This window comes from Phyllostomus discolor, chromosome 1 (genome assembly GCF_004126475.2).
Source record: "Phyllostomus discolor isolate MPI-MPIP mPhyDis1 chromosome 1, mPhyDis1.pri.v3, whole genome shotgun sequence".
Classification (NCBI taxonomy): domain Eukaryota; kingdom Metazoa; phylum Chordata; class Mammalia; order Chiroptera; family Phyllostomidae; genus Phyllostomus; species Phyllostomus discolor.
In genome coordinates, this window is record NC_040903.2 from 56,856,750 (window position 1) to 56,879,919 (window position 23,170).

Here is a 23,170-nt window from a genome sequence, read left to right on the forward strand (position 1 = left end):
TAAATTTAGAAATGACATTCCTATTTGAAAATGTTTCATGTAATTTTTTCCCCTACAAAAGATTACAACTTAAAAATGATTCTAATAAGTACATCTTGAAACAAAACAAGTCAACTGAGAAAGATGGGAATGAGATAAGTATTACAAACAACAGAAAAAGTTTCTTGTAATGATGCATTTGTGACATCTACACTACACAGTATTCTTTACAAACATACACAATTCTTCATTTGTTTTGTAGAAAAGTTTAAGACCCCTACCTTAATGAGGAATAGCTGGGTTATTTGTATTTCAGCACTTGACACAGGAAGTGAGGAGCTCACATCTGTGAGGACTCGACCAGACGCACCAGCAGCCTGGGTCAGGGGTTCTCAGGCCCGCAGCCTCCGGGCCCCACTCAGTCTGCCAGTGACTGATCTCTGAGTTAACCTGACCTTTCTTAGACCTGCAGCCTAGGGCTGGGTGGCCGTCATACTACTTTGGGGGAATGAAGGTCTTAAAGTGCAAAGAGGCCACGAACTCCCTTTTAGTCCTTTAAAATGTAGCATTTCCTCAAAAAGTGGGCAAGAATATTTACTGAAGATCATGCAGTTTTCTTAGGGTAGCCTTTCTATAAGGGTAAGTGCATGAGAAATTGTTCAGGGAGGTGGCTGTAGGAGGACTTCCCTTGGGAAGGTTGCTCTGTTGGCTAAACAGTGGCTCATGATGAGCATGAGAACCGCCACGACCGGATGTGCGCATGACCAGCGGAGGCAGTCTGTTGGCACCCGGTGTAATGAGGAGAGCTCCATTCCGTTCCCCAGCACTGCCGCAGGAACGTCAGCAGTATGTAATATTATCAATGCCCAGTTTTTAAAAAGGTGTTTTCTTATCAAAATCAAAATTGGTAGCCCCATGTTTTTCTAATTTGAAAGTTAAAAAGGGGGATTTACCTGGGTCAAGAGATCCATCTCTCCCAGCAGATTGCTGAACATTTGGTCTATATCATCATTTGACTCACCCATCTGAAAAAGAAAGAAACCCAGATGTAAACAGTCCAATAAAAGCCTGACTTCTGGAGAACTGTCGCACCTCTTATTCTTTCTCCAAGTGCCCCATCCGCGGACAAGGCAAGAAGAGGAGGCCCTATGGAGAGGAAGGTTCATTTCAGTCTGAAATTCCATGATGGATTCCTCTCCAATTAACTTGGTCCAAGATTGAGCCAAACCCTGGGAAACGGCCTCAGAGCAACAATCAGACTAAACTAGTCTCTTTGGGGCCAAGTGCACAAAGTGGACATTGTTCAGGAATTCACCTTGCCAAAGGACACTTTATTAGAAGAGGAGAAAGCCTCACACAGGTGGTTATGAAGGAGAGAGATGTGGAACTTCACCTCCACTTAAAAATTCAAACAGACACATGTCAGGGGCGGGTAAGTGTCTCTACCACATGATTCTCTGAAATAGCAGTTTTGGCGCATTTATTTGGAAGTAGTGGGATGATAAACACTTAGGACTAAAGTGGTGACACAATCAAGCGATGAGACAGAAATATATCATGCTGTACCCCACAGAAGAACCTTTCTTCACCCAGGACAGAAGAAGTGGTTGCCCAAGAGAGGAGAAGTGCTTCCATACAATGTTTCCAAACACCTTGAGGTGCAGCTGGCTACTTTCTGCCTGACATTTTTTGCAAAGCTGGATTAAGAGACTAAAAGACATGATTACTCGGCGTCCTTCAGATACTAATTAGTAGTATACTTTTTAGCAAAGGGAATTAACTATAATACTTCACCTGTGAGATGAGGAGTTTGCTGGAGATAATTTCTAAGGATCTTAAATGCTCTAAAATGTTAGAAGATTAATGCTAATTACAGTTCAAGCTAATAAGTCTGGTAAAAGTAGAGGATTGGCATGTAATATTTAAGTCAAACAATATTTATGTGTGTGTATGGGTGTGTTTGTGTTTTAATAATTTCATGTTAACTTAAACAGATACAAAACTAGAGAAAATAATATCATGATTTTCATGTACCCAATGTCCAGCTTTAACAAGGATCAACTCATGGCTGATCTTTTAAATTTAAATATCGTATCTGTATCTTTTCCCAATAATTATTTTGAGACAAATATTATTTTTCATAAATATTTCAGTATGTAGCTCAAAATGGCCAGCTTGCCTTTCTTTCTTCCTTCCTCCCTTCCTCCCTTCCTCCCTTTCTTTCTTTCTTTCTTTCTTTCTTTCTTTCTTTCTCACTCTTTCCTCCCTCCCTCCCTCCCTCCCTCATTTTCTCTCTCTCTTTTTACCATAGCCATACTATCATTCCCATGATGATTGTTAATTTTCCAAGACACCCTATTTGGCTTCCAGTGGGGGAGGCATCTTGCAAGAGCATGGGTGACTACAAAACTGGCCTGGCCAAGAAAAGGCCAGGAAAAGGACTTCAGTTAAAATGCAAGAGGTCTATGATACCATGGGACAAGTGTATTCCTAAGGAGCAGACACACCTGAGAGAACCAGGTGTGCATATACACGGGACAGGGAGGAATCCAAGGAAGTCATTCAGTGAATGCTCAGGGTCCCATCACACAAGGTAGGCAGGTGAGCACCCAGGTATGAAAGTAACAGCAAGGCAGACACTGCTGGTGTGAGTCTATGTGAGCAGGTCTAAGGGGTCAGGGAGGACTTGCACAAAGCATCAGTGAAGAAACACGGAAGATGTTCATGCTTTTTTATGTGGGTTGTTGGGCTTGGGGTTTATTGCAGTCAGAAGAAGGAAAAAGAACTACAGGTGGGGAGGGGAGTCAAAGCTGGATCCATTCGCAGGTAGTTTTATCCCCTCCCAGGTGCTTAGGAAATATCTGTATCCTACTCTTCTTTCTTCAAATTACCTACATAGTGGAGGAAAGAAAGTATATCAGTAAACAAAGTACCCGGGGTTTCATAAATGACCTGCTCAAGAAATTATTATGGTATTCCATTCATTGTTTTAATAAGAGGAAATTAACAGAATTAACAGTAAAATTTCAGAACAGCCCATTCATTTTCATTAGAATATCATGTAGTACAGTAATGTGACAAAAATAGAGGAATCCTTCAGATTAATTATTATTAGCAGATAAAGTTGACAGTATTAGTGTTAATATTTAAAATTTTTAAAAAGATTTTTATTTATTTTTAGAGAGAGGAAAAGGGAAGGAGAGAGGGAGAGAAACATCAATTTGTGGTTGCCTCTCATGCTCCCCCTACTGGAGACCTGACTGGCAACCTAGGCATGTGCCCTGACTGGGAATCAAAAAGGTGACCCTTTGGTTTGCAAGCCCTCACTCAATCTATGGAACTACAACCAGGACACATTAAAATATTTTAATAACAGCAAAGTAATCCAGTCAAAGTGGAAAAAACAGATTTATGTTTTGACCTCAAAACTGCTAGCCAGTCTTACAATAAACTCACAGGAACCAAAGACAATGCTAGTAAGAAGAATCCTGCTATTGATGTTTCATCTTATATCAGTAAATTTGGAAAAGCACTAAAATGATAAAGAATAAAGTCTTAAAAGGAAACATGATATCCATGAGTCAGAAAAACCCACTGAGCCCAAAGACTGTGGTTCTCAGCCTGTACACACCTCTGACACAGAATGGGTTAAGGGCGTGCCAGAATGAATCATGCATCTAAGATGGAAATAACTCAAAACAGTACATTCTCATAACTTCTGCTGAAACTCCTAGACTCATCTGTAAAAATCTTTCCTCCTGCCCTTTCATTCCTTTACCCCAGAATCTGTTGATATGAAAACACTAAAAGCAGTCAGCATCAAAAATGTGCTGTAAATCAAGTCATCAGTGAGTCTGCTACTGAATGAACCACAACTTAAAGGAGTTGCATCCCTGGTGAAAATAACAAGACATTCATTTGAGTTAAAGGCTATTATTAATATATATTCATAAATTTGCATTAATCTGTAAATATAATCATTTTATAGATTTATCCATCCTGCCCTGCAAGAAAACCTTTTTTTGGAATGGACAGAACAAAGCACACAGACATATACAATACACACACACACACACACACACACACACAAGTGTGAGAAAATAGGAATGTGTCTATTTGTATGTGTGGTATTCTCCAAAGTCAAAATCAAGATGAAAGCGAGAAGCAGAGAGAGTGAGTGAGAACACCCAGCCACCAGGGCTGGAAGTGTTGTTTGGGTTAACAGCAGGGTGGAGCAGCCTTGGTGAAGTAACAGATTGCAAAACAAGCAATGTGCACATCATGTTGGGTGGAATTCACATCTTTTTGTGAGTATGTCATTTCTGAGTTCCTTTTGTGTCCTGGGAAGAACAACAAACTGTTGAGTAAAAGAGAAAACTAGAATAGTCCTTTATCAGATAGATTTGTTGGGGAGTATTTTTTTTTTTTTGGAAGGAAGGGTGGTAAGCAGTGTATAGGAGAGAGGCTTAAATCCTGCCTAAGATTCCCTGAATTTCCAAGGGAATTTCCCCCAATGCTGAATACTTCCCTAAGGCTCAAATTTCTAAGTCTCAGCTTTCATCCCCAAATAGTTTCTCTTTTCCACATACGTAAATTTCATATATACATATTTTAAAAATCTATCTCTAGCAAAAAATGGTATGCATGTTAGGTGATGGGTGTGTAAGCTAAACTTACTGTGGTGATCATTTCACAATACACACATGTATCACATCATTATGTTGTATGCAAACTTACACCCTGTTACATGCTAATTGTATCTCACTAAAGCTGGAAAAATCTATCCTAAGTACTCTGGTACACATGAGCAATAGCATATTTTTTTTATGTCTATGGTGAAGTTAGCCTCCTATATGTAATTCAGTTAGGCTGCAGGTGTCATTGCCATTTGGGTTAGAAATTCCATGATTTGGGACCTAGATCAGGACAGCACCCATTCAATATGTAACAGGAATTTTCATTTTTATTCACCCTCTGGTGCATTCTCCTCCCAGTGCCCTAATTTGGCTAATGGTCATTATTCACTTATTAGTCCAGTTTAGTAACCTTGGCATAATCCTTGACTCCTCCCATTTTCCCATCCCTCATCAGCTCCTCCAGCCTAGAGTCTCCCAGAGACCCCCTCAAACCTCACCACCATCACTGGCAAACGGAAATACAAATGCGAAGGTGTCATCCTCCTGTTTAAAAAACTTCCATGACTGATCAAGATGAAGCAGAGAGAGTTTAGGTCTTAGCATATCTTTCAAGTCCATCATAATTGACCACAACCTACTTTTCAGGGTTCAACTCATGCCCTTCAGGGCCCCCGACCCTGTCTGAACAAGCTGAGAGCTTTAACAAACTCTCTTTGTCTTTGTATATGCTATCCCCTTGAAATAATATCCTCTTCTGTCTATGTCTCCCTCATAAAATTCTATTTATCATTCAACATCCAGCTCTTGTGTCAATACTTCAATGGTGTCTTCAAAATCAGTGGACACATTTGTCGGCTGTTGCCTCTGGGAACCATATCAGTAAATCTGGGTCCCAGCAACAACATTGATAATGAATTTAACCCCCCTAGGCTTGTTCCCTTGTCTATAACATGAGGAGAATCATATATAATTCATAGGATTGTTGTGACATTTAAAGAAAATAGCATCTAGCCCTTGGTGTTTATATACTCAACAAGAGCATTTGCCAGTCTGAATCATGCTCTTTTTGTTGCCATGTTAGAATCTCTTTCCAGACTGGCAGCTGTTATTTAGTAAGATCAGATCTTGTTCATCTTTGTGTTAGAAAACGCTAAGTAACCTCAGAAACTAATAAGAAAAAAGTGAGCTAGGCCTCAGGCTGCATAGAAAGCTAGTGTCCTACCTCATACGCACTGAATGCGGACGCTGTTGCACCGCACTTAGAGGCCTGACACTGCATTCCAGGGCTGGACAGTCCCTAGAAGTTGTTAAACTCCATGTTTCCTATAACTATCAGAGCAATTAAACAAACATCTGTTTCTAAGCTGTTATCTAGTTTTATGGAACTTCACTCACTTTTTGCACTGCTCTCCAAGTAAGTAAATACTGTTATTTACACAAATACATTTTGTTGGTAAATACAAGATTTCATTGGAGCTCATATCTATTTAACCTTGAATCAGTTTTCAAACCCAAAATTTTTTGAGCAAAATCTAATAGCTACCCAGCTTGAGTGACATTATCAGTGACTTTCCTTCTTAGCTGATTCAATGTATTCAGTTATTATTTCAAGTAGTTGGTTCATTAACCATTATTTGATGTATAAAAACAAGTTATGCCTTCTACTTTGATTATTCCTTTACTCACATCATTTATCTAATTAACTTCAACCCCATAAACATAGATTTATGTATTACTTTAGAACAGCTTCATTATACAGTAATACATCAGGTTATCTGTGTCAGTTTAATATATAATTTATAATATACTTATGCATTTTGGTATTTACTTAGAATTATATGTCTCTTTCTTGTGTTGGGTTCAAAGTAGAGAATAAATTATACAAGGTCTGTCTGGAAAAAGTCCAGCCATTGTTAATATGACAAGAAAGATTTGTGTGACTTTGATGTAACCTGAGCGAAGGAGAGTGGACTAGAATGTGCATGCATGAACAATGACAACTTCTCTGTACTAGTTAGTCAGTGGGGGCAGTAGACACTGTTGAGTAAGCAGGTGTACAGTGTGACCATTGCATTCAAAATGACTGAGTGAGTAGAGCAACGAATCTGCATCAAATTTTGTGTTAAGCTTGAACATTCCTACATGGAAACTATTCAGAAGGCTGCAGCTATGGACAACTGGTGATTGGCAGCTTCATCATGACAACATCACTCATGCATCATGTCTCATGCAGAGTTTTTGGTGAAACATCAAATCACCCAGGTGACTCAGCCCCCTTACAGCTCAGATTTTATGCCCCGTGACTTCTGGCTTCTCCCCAACCTAAAATCACCTTTGAAAGGGAAAAGATTTCAGACCGTTGATGAGATTCAGGAAAATATGATGGGCAGCTGATGGAGATTAGGAGAACTGTGTGAGGTAACCAGGTGCCTACTCTGAAGGGGACTGAGGTGTCATTGTCCTGTGTACAATGTTTCTTGTATCTTGTGTCTTCTTCAATAAATGTCTCTGTTTTTCACATTGTATGGGTGGATACCTTCTGGACAGAACTTGTATGTGCCTATGTGTGTATCTGCTGATACCAGATTTTTTAAAATGTGGGTATATTTATTTATTTTGTTTTTGATGCAATTGTAGTTTCCAAATTCTCTTCAAGGTGTATATTTGATTATAGTTAGAATGTTGGGAAAACACATTATTTATTTATTTTAAAAGATTTATTTATCTATTTATTTTTAGGGAGAGGTAAAGGAAGGGAGACAAAGGGAGAAAAACATTGATGTGAAAGGGAAACATCAATCTCTTGCCTCTTGAACATGCCATGACTGGAGACTGAACCCACAATTCATGCATGTGCTCCGACTGGGAATTGAACTGGTGACCTTTTGCTTTGCAGGCCAGGGCCCAATCAACTAAACCACACTGGTCAGGGCAACAAATTATTTATTACTATTTTTTATTTTTTGTTATGTTTATTTTTTAATTGAATTTGTTGGGGTTACATTAGTTAACAAAATCATGTAAATTTTAAGTGTACAATTCTGTAACACATTATCTGTATATTGTGTTGTGTGTCTACCATTCAAAGTCTAGTCTCCTTCCATCACTATTTATCTCCCCTTTATTTTCTTCTACCTGCCACTACCTCCCTTTCCCTTTGGTAATCCCCATACTGTTGTTTGTGTCTATGAATTTTTTTTTTGCTTAATCCCTTCACTTATTTCATCCAGCCCCCCACACACCTTTCCCTCTGACAGCTCAGTCTGTTCCCTATATCTGTGAGTCTGTTTCTATTTTGCTCATTAGATTCCACGTGTAAGTGAAATCATCATACAGTATTTGTCTTTCTCTGCCTGTCTGATTTCACTTAGCATAATACCCTCTAGGTCCATCCATGCTGTTGCAAAAGGTAAGATTTCCTTCTGTTTTTACAGCTGAATAGTATTCCATTGTGTAGATGTACCACATCTTTTTTATCCATTCACCTACTGATGGGCACTTTGGCTGCTTCCAAATCTTGGCTATTCCAAATAATGCTGCAATGAACAAAAGGGTGCATGTATTCTTAAGAATCAATGTTACATGCTTCTTGGGATATATTCCCAGAAGTGGAATTGCTGGGTCATAAGGCAGCTCCATTTTGTTTTCTGCAGTGGCTGCACCAATCTGCATTCCCACTAACACTGCATGGAGGGTCCCCTTTTCTCCACATCCTTGCCAACACTTGCTGTTTGTTGACTTACTGGTAGTAGCCATTTTGTCAGGTGTGAGATGGTATCTCATTGTGGTTTAACTTTGCATTTCTCTGATACTTAGTGACTTTGAGCATCTTTTCATGTGTCTATTGGCCATCTGTATGTCCTCTTCAGAGAAGTGTCTATTCAGGTCCTTTGCCCATTTTTTAAATTGGAATTGTTGTTTTTTTGGTATTGAGTTGTTTGAGTTCCTTATAAATTTTGGATTTTAACCCCTTATAATAAATATTATTGGCAAATATGTTCTCTCATTCAGTGGGTTGTCTTTTCATTTTGTGGATGGTTTCTTTTGGTGTGCAAAAACATTTTAGTTTGGTATAGTCCCATTTGCTTATTTTTTCTTTTGTTTCCCATGCCTAAGGAAGAATATCAGAAAAAATATTGCTATGAAAAATATCCAATATCTTACTGAATATGTTTTCTTCTAGGATTCTATGGTTTTGAGTTTTACATTTAGTTCTTTAATCCATTTTGAGTTTATTCTTGGGTATGGTGTAAGAAGGTAGTCTAGTTTCATTTTATTTGCATGTATTTGTCTAATTTTCCCAAAACCATTTATTGGATCATGTGCTGATGTTTAAATTTGTTTAAAATTTAAATGATATTAAAATGAACACAGAGATGAACATGTTCAAATACTGCTCTCTTAAAATGTTATACTTCCTTGCTATAAACTACATTTTGAGCATAATATAATAATATTAGACTAAGGGTTTATTTATTATTAATATTATTATTAATGCATATATAACTGAAAGATTTATTCATAAACATAAAAGTTTGTGTATTAAATAAAATAGGTAATAATAAACTTATAAAAATTTTCCATAAAACAAAGTACAATTAAGAAGACTGCTTTTCATACAGATTTTATAAAGTGCATCTAACAACTTCATAAAATCAAAAGGTTAATATTTTTCTGTTGTTATTATCAATTCTTGGCTATACAGAAATGATATATTCAGTGGCAGCCAGCATCAATGCCATAAAGAGCTTCACGTTATTTAAACTTTTATAAGGAGTTTGTTTGTCAAAAGTTTGCTTTCTTGTGGTGCCCAACTAGGATGTTATGAACTCATGGACAGTCTAATTGGCATGGCTATAAAGCTCATCTTTTCAGCTGTGCTCTTATGCATAATCTTTACTTGGATTGAGGTACTGATACTGATAACAGAATAATAATTTTAGAACAGTGAGAATTAAAGAAAAAGAATACTTTTTAGTAAAAAATTTAAAGGACACAACATGGGGATTATATAAATGACTTTCTGAGACAAGTACCATATGATTACACTTATATGTGGAATCTAATGAACAAAATAAACTAACACAAAGTAGAAGCAGGCTCATTGATACAGAGAACAGCTGTTACAGGGGAGGGGGGTTGGGAGGCTGGGTGATAAAGGTGAAGGGATTACACACACACACACACACACACACACACACATAAAACTCACCTCATAGGCACAAATGACAGTGTGGTGGTTACCAGAGGGAAGGGGGGTAGGTAGAAGAGAGTAAAGTGGGGATAAGTGGTGATGGAATGAGATTTGACTTGGGGTGGTGAACATACAATACAATATACAGAAGATGTATTGCAGAATTATACACTTGAAACCTATATAATTCTATTAACCAATGTTACCCCAATACATTCAATAAAAATAAAAAAATAAAATTAGATACTGGTAAAATTTTTTAAAAATGATTTTCTGATCAATAAAATGATCACTCTGTTAAGTTCAGACATGTTAGAACTGATCTTCAAAATTCTAGCAAAACAGTTGTTACCTATCTACCAAGGAGAAAGCAGCCCTCTTTTGCTTCTGAGAATGGCTGTGGGTTGAGAGAGAGACACAGAGAGAGAGAACTCTCCCCATCCCCTCTATCTGCCTGATAATAAAAATAATAACTCACTATTAGGTGATCTCACTGTTCCAGGTCCTGTCCTTGTGCTTTACATGGATTTCTGATTAAATCCATCCTCACCACCACCCAAGATAGGACAATTTTATTTTCCTAATCTTACAGATGAGGAAACTAAGGTACCCAGAGATTAAGGAACTTGCTTCAAGTTATGCAATTTAAGTCAGTCAGCAAATATTTATTGATCCCAGATACTGTTTTAGGCCTAAACAAACTTCTGGTAGCTTTTTTCTGTTGGTTTTCCCCAGCTGTATTTTTCTTAATCAGTGTGCCAAGGATGAACTATCTAAGAGACTTAATCTACATATCATATGCCTTCCCATGTTAAAGAGTATTAAGTCAAAATGTTTGCATTGTTGCACTGAGACTGTTCATTTTTTTTTACCCTACATCCTATCATGTATTTCTTAGTGCAGGTGAACAGTGTTTTGGGCCAATAGCTAGGTTGCCAGAGCTAAACGATAGCTAGAATGAGAAAAAAGGTGTAAAATCTGGGACTCTGTCGGTATCAGTTTTCTTTTGAATTTTTATTTTTTTAAAATTAAAAAATAGTAATGTTTATTTTTCCAAGGAGAAAAATCAGCTCACGCAGTGCAACTACAGACACAAAAGAAGAGAAAAAATTTTAAAAAAATTTGTTCATGATAGGAGTCATACATAGTATGAACTATGTTGTGCAGAATCCAGATGATGACAAGTGCTGGTGGAAACTATGAAGCAGCAAGAGTACAGTATGATTGGAAAATACTGGCAATATTGGATTTCACCTGATTCCTTCTGTGTAGTTTTTTTTCAAAATGCAGTGAAGGAAGGCACTTATCAAGAGGAAGTGGTTCACAGAACAACACAGCACATGGTTAAATGTTCTTGCAATGTTTGGGGGGAGGAGGAAGCTAAAGCCTCTGTGTCACATAAAACAGGAAACAGAAGCATCTCTGAACTTACACAAAATATCAAATCATACTCAACAAAGAACGAAGATGAAGAAATTTCTTGCATCAACTTAACTGGCTTGGTTTGGCACACCTGAGACAAGTGAAAATGTTAAGAAACAGACTAACAAACAGACCTATTAATTTAATAAATAGGATAATCACTATGGTCATACAAACAATTTGGACCAACACAACTGTCACAAAGGAAATTCATGTGGACACTGTAGATGTGTATGTGTATGTGTATGTGTACGGTAATGCAAAAGGAATGGTCCAAACAATATGGTTCTTTGTTAAGCAATATTGTGATGGCAAAAGTTAGATGGAAAAACATTTTAAAATGAAAAACTAATCATAAAATAATATGATTTATTTCAATAATTTAAAAACCACTAAGGGGCTGCTTTGAAAAGCCTTAGAATTTTTCACCATGTAGAAACAGTCACATATATACACAGGACATGAAATGGGTTACCATATTATTTAAAGTATGATTTTATTTTTAAGTTCACTAATTCCCCAATTGCTTTGCTTTTGAAAGAATGCAGGGTGCAGTGGGGCAGAGTGACACACTCTGCTAAATCAAGCTCTGGGGCAGATGAAAAGTGATACGGCTGTAAAAGACACAAAAATGTTCGACAGGACTGGGAAGCAAATAGCATGTGACATAGGGACACAGACGTCAGCTCATGGGATCACAGTATTCTCACTTCCATCTCTCCAAATGGCTTTTCCATATCTCTGGGAAATAAGTTGTAGACTAGTTGCATTTGGATATACAAGGGTTGAGAAAGAGAGGAGATTTTAAGTTCCCTTTTTATTTTTTTGAGCAACTATATAAGAAATGGGGAAATGCTTTTGTATTTAGGATCTACTGTGACATGTAACTGAAGTGACAACATAATTTAGGGTTTTCTGAAGAGATTAAAATAGAAAAAATTATTCACTCATTTGTAAATAAAAACTGTGGACATTAATTTTCATACATAAACACTGTTACCGACTTGCCTCTATAGGTACTTGAATTTACCCTGCTGTGGCTGAATATTTGTGTCCCCACCCACCTCAAATTCATATATTGAAACCCCAACCCCCTACATGATAGTATTTGCAGGTGGAGACTTTGGGAGCTCATTAGGGCATGAGGGTGGAGCCCTCCTGTTGGGATTAGTGCCCTTGTGTTAGAAGAGACGTGAGACAGCTTGTTCTTCTCTCTCTTCCCACCATGTGAGTATATAAGAAGACAGACTTCTGCAAACCGGGACACAGGTGCTCACCAGACCCAGGATCTGCCTGAGCCTGGATCTTGGACTCTTTATAGATTCCAGAACCATGAGAAACACATGTTTGTTGTTTAAGCCATCCAATTTATGGGTATTTATAACTAAGACATTACCCCATTGGACTTTCATTCCCACCATGCCACCAAACTGTGTCAAGATTACCAATGACCTTCATGTTGCTAATTCAATGGTTGATTCTTAGCATCTTAAATAGAATTTAACATCATGCATGGATCCCTCTGCATTGGAAATACTTTGTTCATTTGGCTACATAAAAGCTTTCTTTCCTGCTTTTCCTCCTAACAGAGGCCAACTGACTTTGAAGGGTCAGGGCTCCTCACTTATAGGCCTCTTCTAAGACTGCTTTTCTCCTCTGGCACCCAGCAGCAGCCTGGAACACTGTTCTTCTGTCAGGAGATCATCCTGGTAGGGGTCCCCAGGCTTGGAGTGAGGCTGGTAGGCTGCCAGTACCACCTCCACTTGGCTTGGAATCCGGCAAGGGCTGGATCCATAGTAGACCTCACAGACTGTGGACCCCATCTTTTATTTCAGGGAGAAGATCTAAAGGAGATACTGTTGTGCTCTGCTCCCTGCATGGGGTCACCTTGACCCAGGCTTCATTTTAGCCACCTTATATCACCCTCAGGACCAACCTAGCTGTTGGGAGAGGGCAGGAACCGAAGGTTGTGTGGTCCTGGCTGAGCCACACCAGCTACTTTTTGGGCCATGGAGAGCCATAGGGTGTCATGCTACATCTAGTGGCAGTAGATGCTTCAGCTCTCTGAGGTCTTGCTCCTGGGTAAGGAGCCCAGAGCAAAACCACAGAGGAAGTCACAGATGGAACCTTATCAGAGAGAGCTGTGACACTGAAGTCAACTATTTCTTAAAAAAATATTTTATTTATTTATTTTTTCGAGAGAAGGAAGTGAGAAAGAGAGGGAGAGAAACATCGATGTGTGAGAGATACATTGATTGGTTGTCTCCTGCACACCCCCAACTGGGCAACCTGGCCCATGACCCAGGTATGTGCCCTGACTAGGAATCAAACTGGTGACCTTTTGGTTCACAGGCTGGTGCTCAATCCACTGAGCCACACCAGCCACAGCTGAAGTTGACTATTTCTAAACTATCAATAATAAAATTAATTTTGAGCACTGTGCCAGAGGAAAAACTAAATTATGTTCTTCCATAGAAAATTGTATTTCAAATTCATCCTCAAATGGACAGTTGATCAAAGAATATGCAGCCAAAAATGTGGAAGAAAACATACCAGGCAGTTAATTAGTAGTAATATAAGTGTGTTACATTTTGGATTTTGTGATGTTTATAGTATGCATTTTAAAGAATTAGGAATTTGTTGTGATTTCCTTTCTCACTCTAAATTAATATTGACTTTTGTTCTTAAATTATTCATAATAAAAGGGAGTCTCCTAAATGGTATAAGATTTAGGTCCCAGGGGTTCAGATCCATTCCTGCCTGCCTCACTGGCCTCTTCTTTTAGCCTCCTCCATTGGCTCCTTGTCATCTTCCTGATCCACCAGTTTTCCTCCCCGGCTCCATCTATATTTCCTCCCTAGGTGATCTCAAGCTTTAAATACCACACACATGCTGCCAACTCCAAAAGTGCATCCCTTAACCCAATGTCTCTCTTACTTCACACATTCAGCTGTTACTTAGCACCACTCTGCTCCTGCCTCTCTGATTTTATCTCCTTTAAGTCTGCTCACCTGGGCTTCCCAGCTGTCCCTTAACACTGTCAGCATGCATTTGTGTGTCTTTCTCTTTGTCTGAAACACCTGTTCCCCACTTCCCCAAACGGTTTCCTCTCTCACTGCCTTCAGGACTTTGCTTAAATGTTCTCTTATTACTGAGGCCTTCCCTGACCTATTTCAAAATCAGCTCTTTCCCACAACTCCAGTTTTCCCTGTTTATGTTCTCTTCTCACTTAACAACTAGAAGTAAGCCCCATAAACAGAAATTTGACTGTTTTACCTACTGCTGAATTCCCAGAAAGTAGAGCAATGTAGATACATGATAGACACTGAGTGAATGGATGAATAAAAAATATAAAATGCAATATAGTCACCTAAACTTCCCAAGGCCAGGGGACACCTTTGTATTCCTAGTGTTGAGCATGGTGCCTGCCTTGGTCATGGAAGACCTTCAAAAGTATTTGAATACTTTTGTATTTTGAATAAATGAATGCATTACAGCAGAGTACCAGAGGAGAAATGAAGAGAGGAGACAGATTAAAAAAAAAAAAAGAAAATGATTCTACAACCTCTGCAGTGTAGGCTGACAAGAATAAACATGGATGTTGACACCGGTGGATGAAACAGCTAGGGAAAGATATTCACTCAAAGTCTCACCCCCACTCTGCTGAGTCAGGCTCCAGGGTAGGTGACAGATGAGAGGGTTGAATATAACCCAAAATGCTCAACAGAGCTCAGAGGTGAAACAGTATATGACACAGAGAAACATAAAACACTTTTGAAAGGGAATATCTTTAAATGGAAAAACCCGGTGGGCACACTTTAACCAAATGATCAAACGTGGAATCATCACTCATGAGACATTCTGACATCACGTGCCCCTGATGCGACAGACCGGGGACCTGGCATCACCTCTGCAACACGGCTGCCAACGTGTGCGGCCTGAGCCTGGCTAGTAAAGAGGGATCGACATGGCAATTCCAAAGTGAGGGAAATGAACAAAATAACTGGTCTAGATTCTTAAAAAAAGCCATTTTGGGGATAATTTGGAAAATTTGACTCTAGACTATAAATTAGTAAAATATATTAATTAATTGAACTTCCTGAGTGTGATAATTGTATTTTGGTTATATAAGGGAATGCCTGTTCTTAACAGATAAATGGTGAAAAAATAGAGCAAATGTGATAAAATATAAATAGTTAGTAAATCTGGGTGAAGGCAATACGGGAGTCCACTGCACTATTCTGACTTTTGTTGTTGTTGGAGTTTTGAAGTCTCAAAATAAAAAGTTGAGGGGTGAAAAAAAACAGTCTTTTAAGTCAGACAGACCTGAGTTGAAAAAAGCAAAGCAAAGCAAAGCAAAAGAAAAGAAAAAAGAAAGAGGAAGAGGGGAGAATAAAAAGTAAAGGCAGGCAAAGACAACATAAAAAAATCCATCCTGTGCACTGCTGATATGTTATCTCATCTAATTCTCATAAAAACCATGTAAGGTTCACATCTGGGCATGACCTTGAGATCCATCCTTGTCAAAGAAGAGGAAAGCATATGCCTGGGTCTGAATGTCTTATTTAACAAACAGGTTGAAATGGAAATTTTCTGGTAATCATAAGATTTTTATTGCTAATTTTCAAAAAAATGGTCTTCTCCTCTCTCCTCTCAGACTCTCAGCTGAAAGTAGGAAAGAATAAAGAGAGGGCTAAAACACTGTGGCTTCAATTTTTCATTTTGTTTTGGCAGTAAAGACCAATGTGTTCTGGTGCAAGAAGATTTCCCTCTGTGACTGCTAAAATTCTTAAATATCCAAGCGTGGGGATATTAGTGTCAAGTGGCTTTTTAACTTCTATGTGTACAAGGAGCATGTCTATTAAAGATTCTAAAGAATTAATAGTCACGATCTTGGCCATCACTGGAGTAATGAGAACCAGGCATGTCCACTGAGGCTTGGGAATCGGTGCTAGGTAGAACACATAATCCAAGCTTTGCTTAGAAACCATAGCCACCCAGGAGCTGAGTCTACCACAATATGCAGCCACTGAAGTGCTGGATCTACTCTAATACTCCTCCAGATGGATGGTTTGTTTTGAGTTGGTTCTAATTGCAGAATAAATCTATAGGTTGCTGCAGAACACCAGAAAACCTTGAAGCCAAAAGGAAGGCAACGTATTTCTTTAATTTAAAAACATATTTTAAAAAGTTAATGGTTCTGAAATCATGATTCATCTAGTAGAATATGAAATTTCGCTACCACCAACAGATCAGGTTTGGTGTACTTTTTAATGGCCAAACTGAGTAGAGCAGAAAAGGTGTGTATTCATGTAATTGTCATTTAAGTTACCTGTATCGATAGTAGAACACACAGTGCAACTTAACTTGAATTTGGATCACAAATCATCATTTAAAAAGCTTTCAATAAGATTTACAATGATGTAGCACTGAAATACAAAGTTACTGTCTGAAGAAGACTGCCATTCACAGACCAGGACACACAATTCATGGCACCAGAAACTGCCAAGTCTCTGATAATAATTTTCAAAGTCAAAAGGAAATGGTCGGGCAGATTTGTGCATCGTGAAGAATTATCATTTAGATACCAAATGCCTACCTACCAAATGCTTTTAACTGGAATTCAAGAGAAGTTGTTTAATTTCCACCAGAGCTTAATACAATAAAGAAAAATAAGTCTTATTTTTTAAAACAAACAAGAAATATAGAAAGTTCATAACTTTCTTTGATAAGCCTAACAATCATACTGCAAACTCCAGAGGCCTTAAGGAACAAGACTCCATCAAGTGTCCTGAAATGCTCTGCACATCCCAGATTCTTAATTTGGAATCTTTAGATTTTCAGTTTGAAGAAACAAAGACTCACGTTTCATTTGTAACACTAACATGAAGTGACATATAACTCCACGAAACTGCACGCTACATCCTAAAATGTTTCTGAACATTGAACGCAGCATCCCCCACTCCAAAAAGAAAATGTTAATGTATTAATCAATGAAATATGATAACAATGCTGAATGTTCTAAAGATGAGAATTGAAACCTGACCTTTGCCCTCGACCACACAGAAGTCACTGGTTATCTCTGGAGGAACTCTGAGAGTGGTAGCCAAACAGACTCCGAGTGGGAAACAGAGATAAGAACACAGCTACATTCCTGAGAAGGTGGGGTCCATGGATATTGTAAAATGCTTCCCTCTCTATCATTTGGAATTCTTCCAAAGTCATTTTTATGGCTCCAAGCATCCTTAATGTGGATGCACTGCACCATCATTTAATGAGTTCTCTATTACTGGAAATTTATATTTTGCTTTCCCTTTCAAGACATGATGGTATGAGCCAGATGTTTTCATTTGCAGAAAAAATATATGTGGTGTGGCTTAAAGATAAAGCTGGAAATAACCAATTCTTGCCTTTCTGTGGGGTGAAGCACTTTCTGTTTCTGTATCTTGGTCAATGTTCTGCACCTGGCACCAAAACCCCAAGGACTGGGTGAAGATCATGGTCAAGTGTGATAAAGACTGCATTAGTGAGCTCAAGCGGAGTGAGTCCCATTTATTTCTCTGCAATTGCAAAGTATTTACAGCCATATCTGTGACTGTTTGTGTGTCCAATATCTATGAGGGTGAACGATGTCATGCCAAAAATTTATATAAAAAAACTTGAAGTACGTTTAAAAATTATCAGTGACAACTCAGGTTTAATTCTTTGCCTATTTCTTTTAGTAACTTTTCTCTCCTGTCCCTCAAATATGGTACTAACAGTACTTTTCATTCTCATATATTAAAGCATGAAAGGAACTGAATTTTTACTCTCCCACATTCAGGATGATTCACCTCACCTCCTAAAATAAAACAAAAACATCTATATTTTCCTCCAAAATCATCTTCCATAAGTAGCTGAGCTGCAGTGTGGTGGGATTCTATTTTGTGTGCATTTCCCTCATGGCATGTGGGCCCACCTCGGTGAGCCTTGGTCCAGGAGACCACTGAGCTGCACAGGACAGACAAGATCCTCCCACGAGGACACAGAGTCGAACAGAGTCTAGTGCCACTTGTTGGCTCTGTAACCTTGGGCAAGTTACTTAACCTCTCTGTTTTCCTCCTCTCCTGTTTGAAAAAGTGTGATAATAAGCTTACTCATGGGGTCAAAGTGAGAACTCTAGAAATTAATACATGAGAAATGCACAGAACAGGGTCTGGCCTAGATCACAGAGCTCAGTAAGTATGGGTCTGAATACCCTGAAGCAATTGAAACTGCAGCCATTTTTTCTAGCCTCCAGGAAGCCTGGGAATCTCATGTGCAAGGACACAGGCTGAGGGCAGACAGTCCCATCATGGTTTTGGAGAGGAGAGTGATGGTGCTTACAGCATGCTGTAGTATGGGAGTCAGCAATCTCCTGCCGTGGATCTACCCTCTCACCCCACTCTCTTTCCCACCAGGAAAAGCAGCTGGCTTGGGTGCAGGGATGTTCTTGGTTGTATTTGGAGGGGTGAAAAGGTCATGAATTTAGAGAAAGGGGAGAGAATTTTAAAAAATAGACTGTATCTTTAGAAACCCTGGAGAAATCACGAACGCAGGTTTGTTTTGTGGGCAACACTGGAACAGTCCAGAATAACTGCTACGTCCAAGCTAATTGCACAGCAATCAAAAGAGGAAAGCAGAGCTGCCACCTCAGGAAAGGTGAAAGTGAAGACACAACAAGAACAACATGTAACCTGCAGGGACAGCATCAGTGCCGTAGCTGGTAGTCACAGGTGGTATAGTAGGAATGAATGCAGTCCTTGGCACAGGACAGTTATGTCTGAGGGTTCATGTGAGGTGTGCTCAGTACTCCAGGAGTGACCCAGGGAGGGCTCTGAGCTGGGGCTGCACACATGCCTTTGAGGGTGGCTAGGTAATAACCAGATTTCCCGATTGTTCCCTTAGGATGGCATAAGCTAGAGAAATGGGTGACATACAAACATATACATAGCAATCACTTGTTTATTTTCACCTAATCTCATTAGCATACACAGTGATAGTTTTTTTACCATGATGTTTCACTTGTGAATTCATTCATTCATTAGCTCAAGAAGCATTTATGGGATGCAAATTCTCTGCCAGACTCCGTGGTAATTGCTAAAATCCATACCTTGCATATTTGTTAAATGAATGAAGGTGACGTTCTAAAGAGGATGACTGACATGAAAATAATATTCTAAAGCAATAATATGAAAGACATAAATAAAATAAAAGGGGGTCAGAGAAGAAAGACAATTACTTTCCTGGGTGACTTGTTACTTTTGGCAGCCTGAGAAGACAGTGGGATGGATGGCAGGAAGGAGCAAAAGCATGCACCCGCATTCTGAAAGATCTGGGTTCAGCTCTGCAATTACTGTGGCATGGTGCTGGGAAACTTACACGGCCTTAATAGCTTCAGTTTCTAAATCTATAACGTGGGAATATTTTGCTGGGGTTTACTAAGGATTAAATATGATAATGTGTGCAAACGGCTTACCAAATGTCTGATACATGTTAAATGTTCAGTAAGTGGTAACAGTGGTTGTATTGTTTTGTCCTTGTTTCCTCAGTACACGTGTCTTACGAGAAGTCCAAAGCTAACCTTTGGATTTGGTTCTGTGTTTCCACCCCAGCAGTATGGGGTCCTCAGACTGGCAGCAGCAGCAGGAGCAGCAGCAGCAGGAGCACCTAGATGCTTTGTAATGCAAATTCTTGAGGCCCACTCCAAAATGACTGAATCAAAAACGTCGGGGGTGGGAACCAGCAATGTGTGTTTTAACATGCCTTTCATGTGCTTCTATTGTTTGAGAACCACTGCTGCATAAGTAGATGGCAAAGTCCAAATAAATAAATAAGGCCCTACAAGGCAGAAAGTGGAGGGATTATGAGAACTAAAACCTGTAGCCCAGACAGAAATGGCTTGTGACAGACATAAGGAAAGAAGGTACTTGCCATACCTTCCATTATCTCAATGTTAAAAATGCATTAGAAATTATCATGTTTTTTTATCATTTAAGGGAACAGAATGAAAAAGAACCTGGTGTTTACCCTTAGATATTGAGGAATCAAACTCATTTTTACCATTAATGTTCCTGTCCTGGGCACTCACTGCATAACCTCTTGAAGCAAATATTTACACAATTCCTGAAGGATTATGAAGCACTTCCTTTCCTTATTTATTACAGAAAGCATATCCACAGTATAATAATAATGATGATGATGGTAATTGTTGGCCTCCAATTCTTTGACACTGTTCTCATTGAAACATGCGGTCTATGTCCCCTCCCTTGAATCTGAACAGGCTGTGACTTCTTTGATGGGAGGTGGTATGATGGAAGTGACACTGTATGGCTTTGGAGGGTAGGCCACCCCCCAGGCCTCCCAGAACTTCCTTCAGACATTCCTTCTAAGCCTCGTGGCAACGCTGTGACAAGCCTGAGCCACCTGGATGGGGCCATAGGAGGCCCTCCAGTCACCAGTCCCCACCCAGCCTAGCAGCCAGGCAGGTGAGTGAAAATCTCTCCAGAAGAGCCTAGTCTCTGGCTGTGTGGGTCACCCCCAGCAGTTCAATCTTCCCAGCTAAGCTTGCAGACATTGTGGAGCTGAGACAGCTCACCCTGTTGTAGCCTGTGGGAATCCCTGACACAAGATCCCTGACCATGATGAAAGTGCCCATTTTACAGCACTAAGTTTGGCGTGGTTTGTTACGCAGCAGTAGAGAAGTGGAACAAATCATCACAGTAACTACCATTTGTAAAACCTTCCATGCGTTGAACACTATTCCATGTTTTATGTGCTGTACCTCTCATCCTTTCAACTGCTTTACAAAATGCTATGTGTCATCCCCATTTGCAAGTGAAAAAGTTGAGTCTCTAAGATAAATGTGATTCATGCAAGGGCACACATTTGGTAAGTGACAAGTTCATGTCAAAATTCCATGTATAAAAAAACCCCCCAAATGTCAGTTGTTAGCCACCTAAAGATGAGAAGAAGGAGATGGCAAAAACTAAAAATTTATGACAAGGTTATACTATTTTTTTAATTTAAAAAGGTTAATGCTTTTTCTATGGACAATTTAAACCTTGTATCTACTTATCAGAATTAAAATAATTAATTATTAATTACAATTAGTTACATCATACTATATAATATATAATAAAGTCAATATTAATAATTTGATTTTATTTCTTTGACCAAAATTATGAGATGTTTGTCATGAAAATTACAGAAATTTGTGTCTCTGATAAGACCAACTAGGTAAAAATTAACTTGTCTACAGAACATCACTAATGGCCAACTAGTAAAGATCTGAGCACATTTATGAAGCAAAAAAGGGTGCTAATCAGTTCCGTGGACTCTGATAATATTAAATGGCTCTACATAAATTTTCCCAATTTCTTTGTGAAGGATATTTACATGATTATCCTGTGGGTATTATTTTTATACATGGGAAATGGGAGCATTTTAATTTAATTTTATATATATATTTTTCCACACAGTCTACATATGATTACAACCAGTCTATAGCTGCTGCATTTTAAACTGCTTACAGCTATGAGAAAGCACAAGCATAGAATGGAAATAATGTACTTGAAAGCACAAAGTGCTCCAGAGTCTTCTGTTAGTAATATTTAGTCACTGGAACCAATTCTCTGTTTATTCATGGATTAAGAACAAAAAAAAACAATGAATAAGGAACTTGGAATTATCCTTGATCATCATTCAAATGGTACTTGCTGGGGCCCTGCTCTATCATCAAAACACTTATTTGGTGTGAATGTGATAACTGGATGAGTCAAATCTGAGTTCAATGCTAACAACTTCATGACCTTGAGCAACTTACTCAAGGGCACTCCTTGAGAACCTTGTGGAGCTTCAGCTTTTTCATCTGTAAAGTGGGGATAAGAAAACCTTACTCATAAAAATTTTGTGGAGACTGAATTAGCATAGTCAGACCCTGGTGCACTAATGGGGACATAGTGTGCTTGCATGTAGGTATATTTAACATACACTGAAAACCTCTGATTCCAAATGGTGGTTAGTGCACTCCCTTAAAATTCTAGTGAAATGACTCTACTATAACAGTCTGGAAAGCAAAAAAGGATGGCATTACTAGACAAAAATTTTGAGGAAGTTCTGGAAGATGTTAAGGAGAAGGGACTCTGTAGATTGAATAACTAGAGCTAAGGAAAGAGTTTAGTATGGGCCGACAGGGGGCTGCTAAAGATTTAGCCAAGTAAAATACCCAAGGTCAGGGTCAGCAAGGATAAGAATATGGGGACACCCAATTGGAGGAGGGATTATTTAAAAGACTGACTGCTACAGGCCATTTGATTTCCCTGTCACAAGCAGCAATGAAATGCCACAATTGTCCCCAGTTTAAAATCAGCCAGAACTCTTGCCTTAAATAATGTGGCCAATGTCTCATTGGTTCCTAGGGTGGGTCTTGAGCTCCCCAACACAAGTAGAGCAGTGTCTGGAAATTTTGGACCTCAACAGGCAGACCCCAATTTAATCAATTAATCAGAAGGGAGTGGGAAGAGGAACCTCCATACTAAGAACTCTCACATGCCCCACCTCCAGCACAAAGCTTTGCTGGTCTCAGCAAACAGCACTTAAGCAGGGCTGAAACTTATATATCTGATTGTTACCCAAACTCTAGGGGAAAGCTGCCTGTCTATTAAGTCCCACACTCATCTGCAGAACCCTACAGTTAGCCTCCTAGTCAATAAAGAGGCTTGCCACAGCTGACAAGTAAATGCAAACCACATTACTATATTATTCTAGTCCTTCAACTAAAATTATGAGTCAGTAACCAAGGGTTATGAAATACTTGAGGGAATTTGAGGAAAAACAAGAGAATGGGAGCATCAAGACTCATAACCAGAATACTGACACCAGAGAAAAAAGAGTTGATGAAAGAAATATAAAAAGGGTT

General features: G+C 38.9%; 1 protein-coding gene across 1 annotated transcript in view; it reads right to left on the bottom strand.

Annotated features, from left to right (window-relative positions):
* The window catches only part of LOC114492907 (amyloid beta precursor protein binding family B member 1 interacting protein), a 97,285-nt gene that overhangs the window by 52,206 nt on the left and 21,909 nt on the right, over positions 1-23,170 (bottom strand). Inside the window, exon 2 of the mRNA XM_028507526.2 lies at positions 933-1,004. Coding sequence (XP_028363327.1) covers positions 933-1,004 — 72 coding nt within the window. The remainder of the gene's footprint in view (positions 1-932; positions 1,005-23,170) is intronic.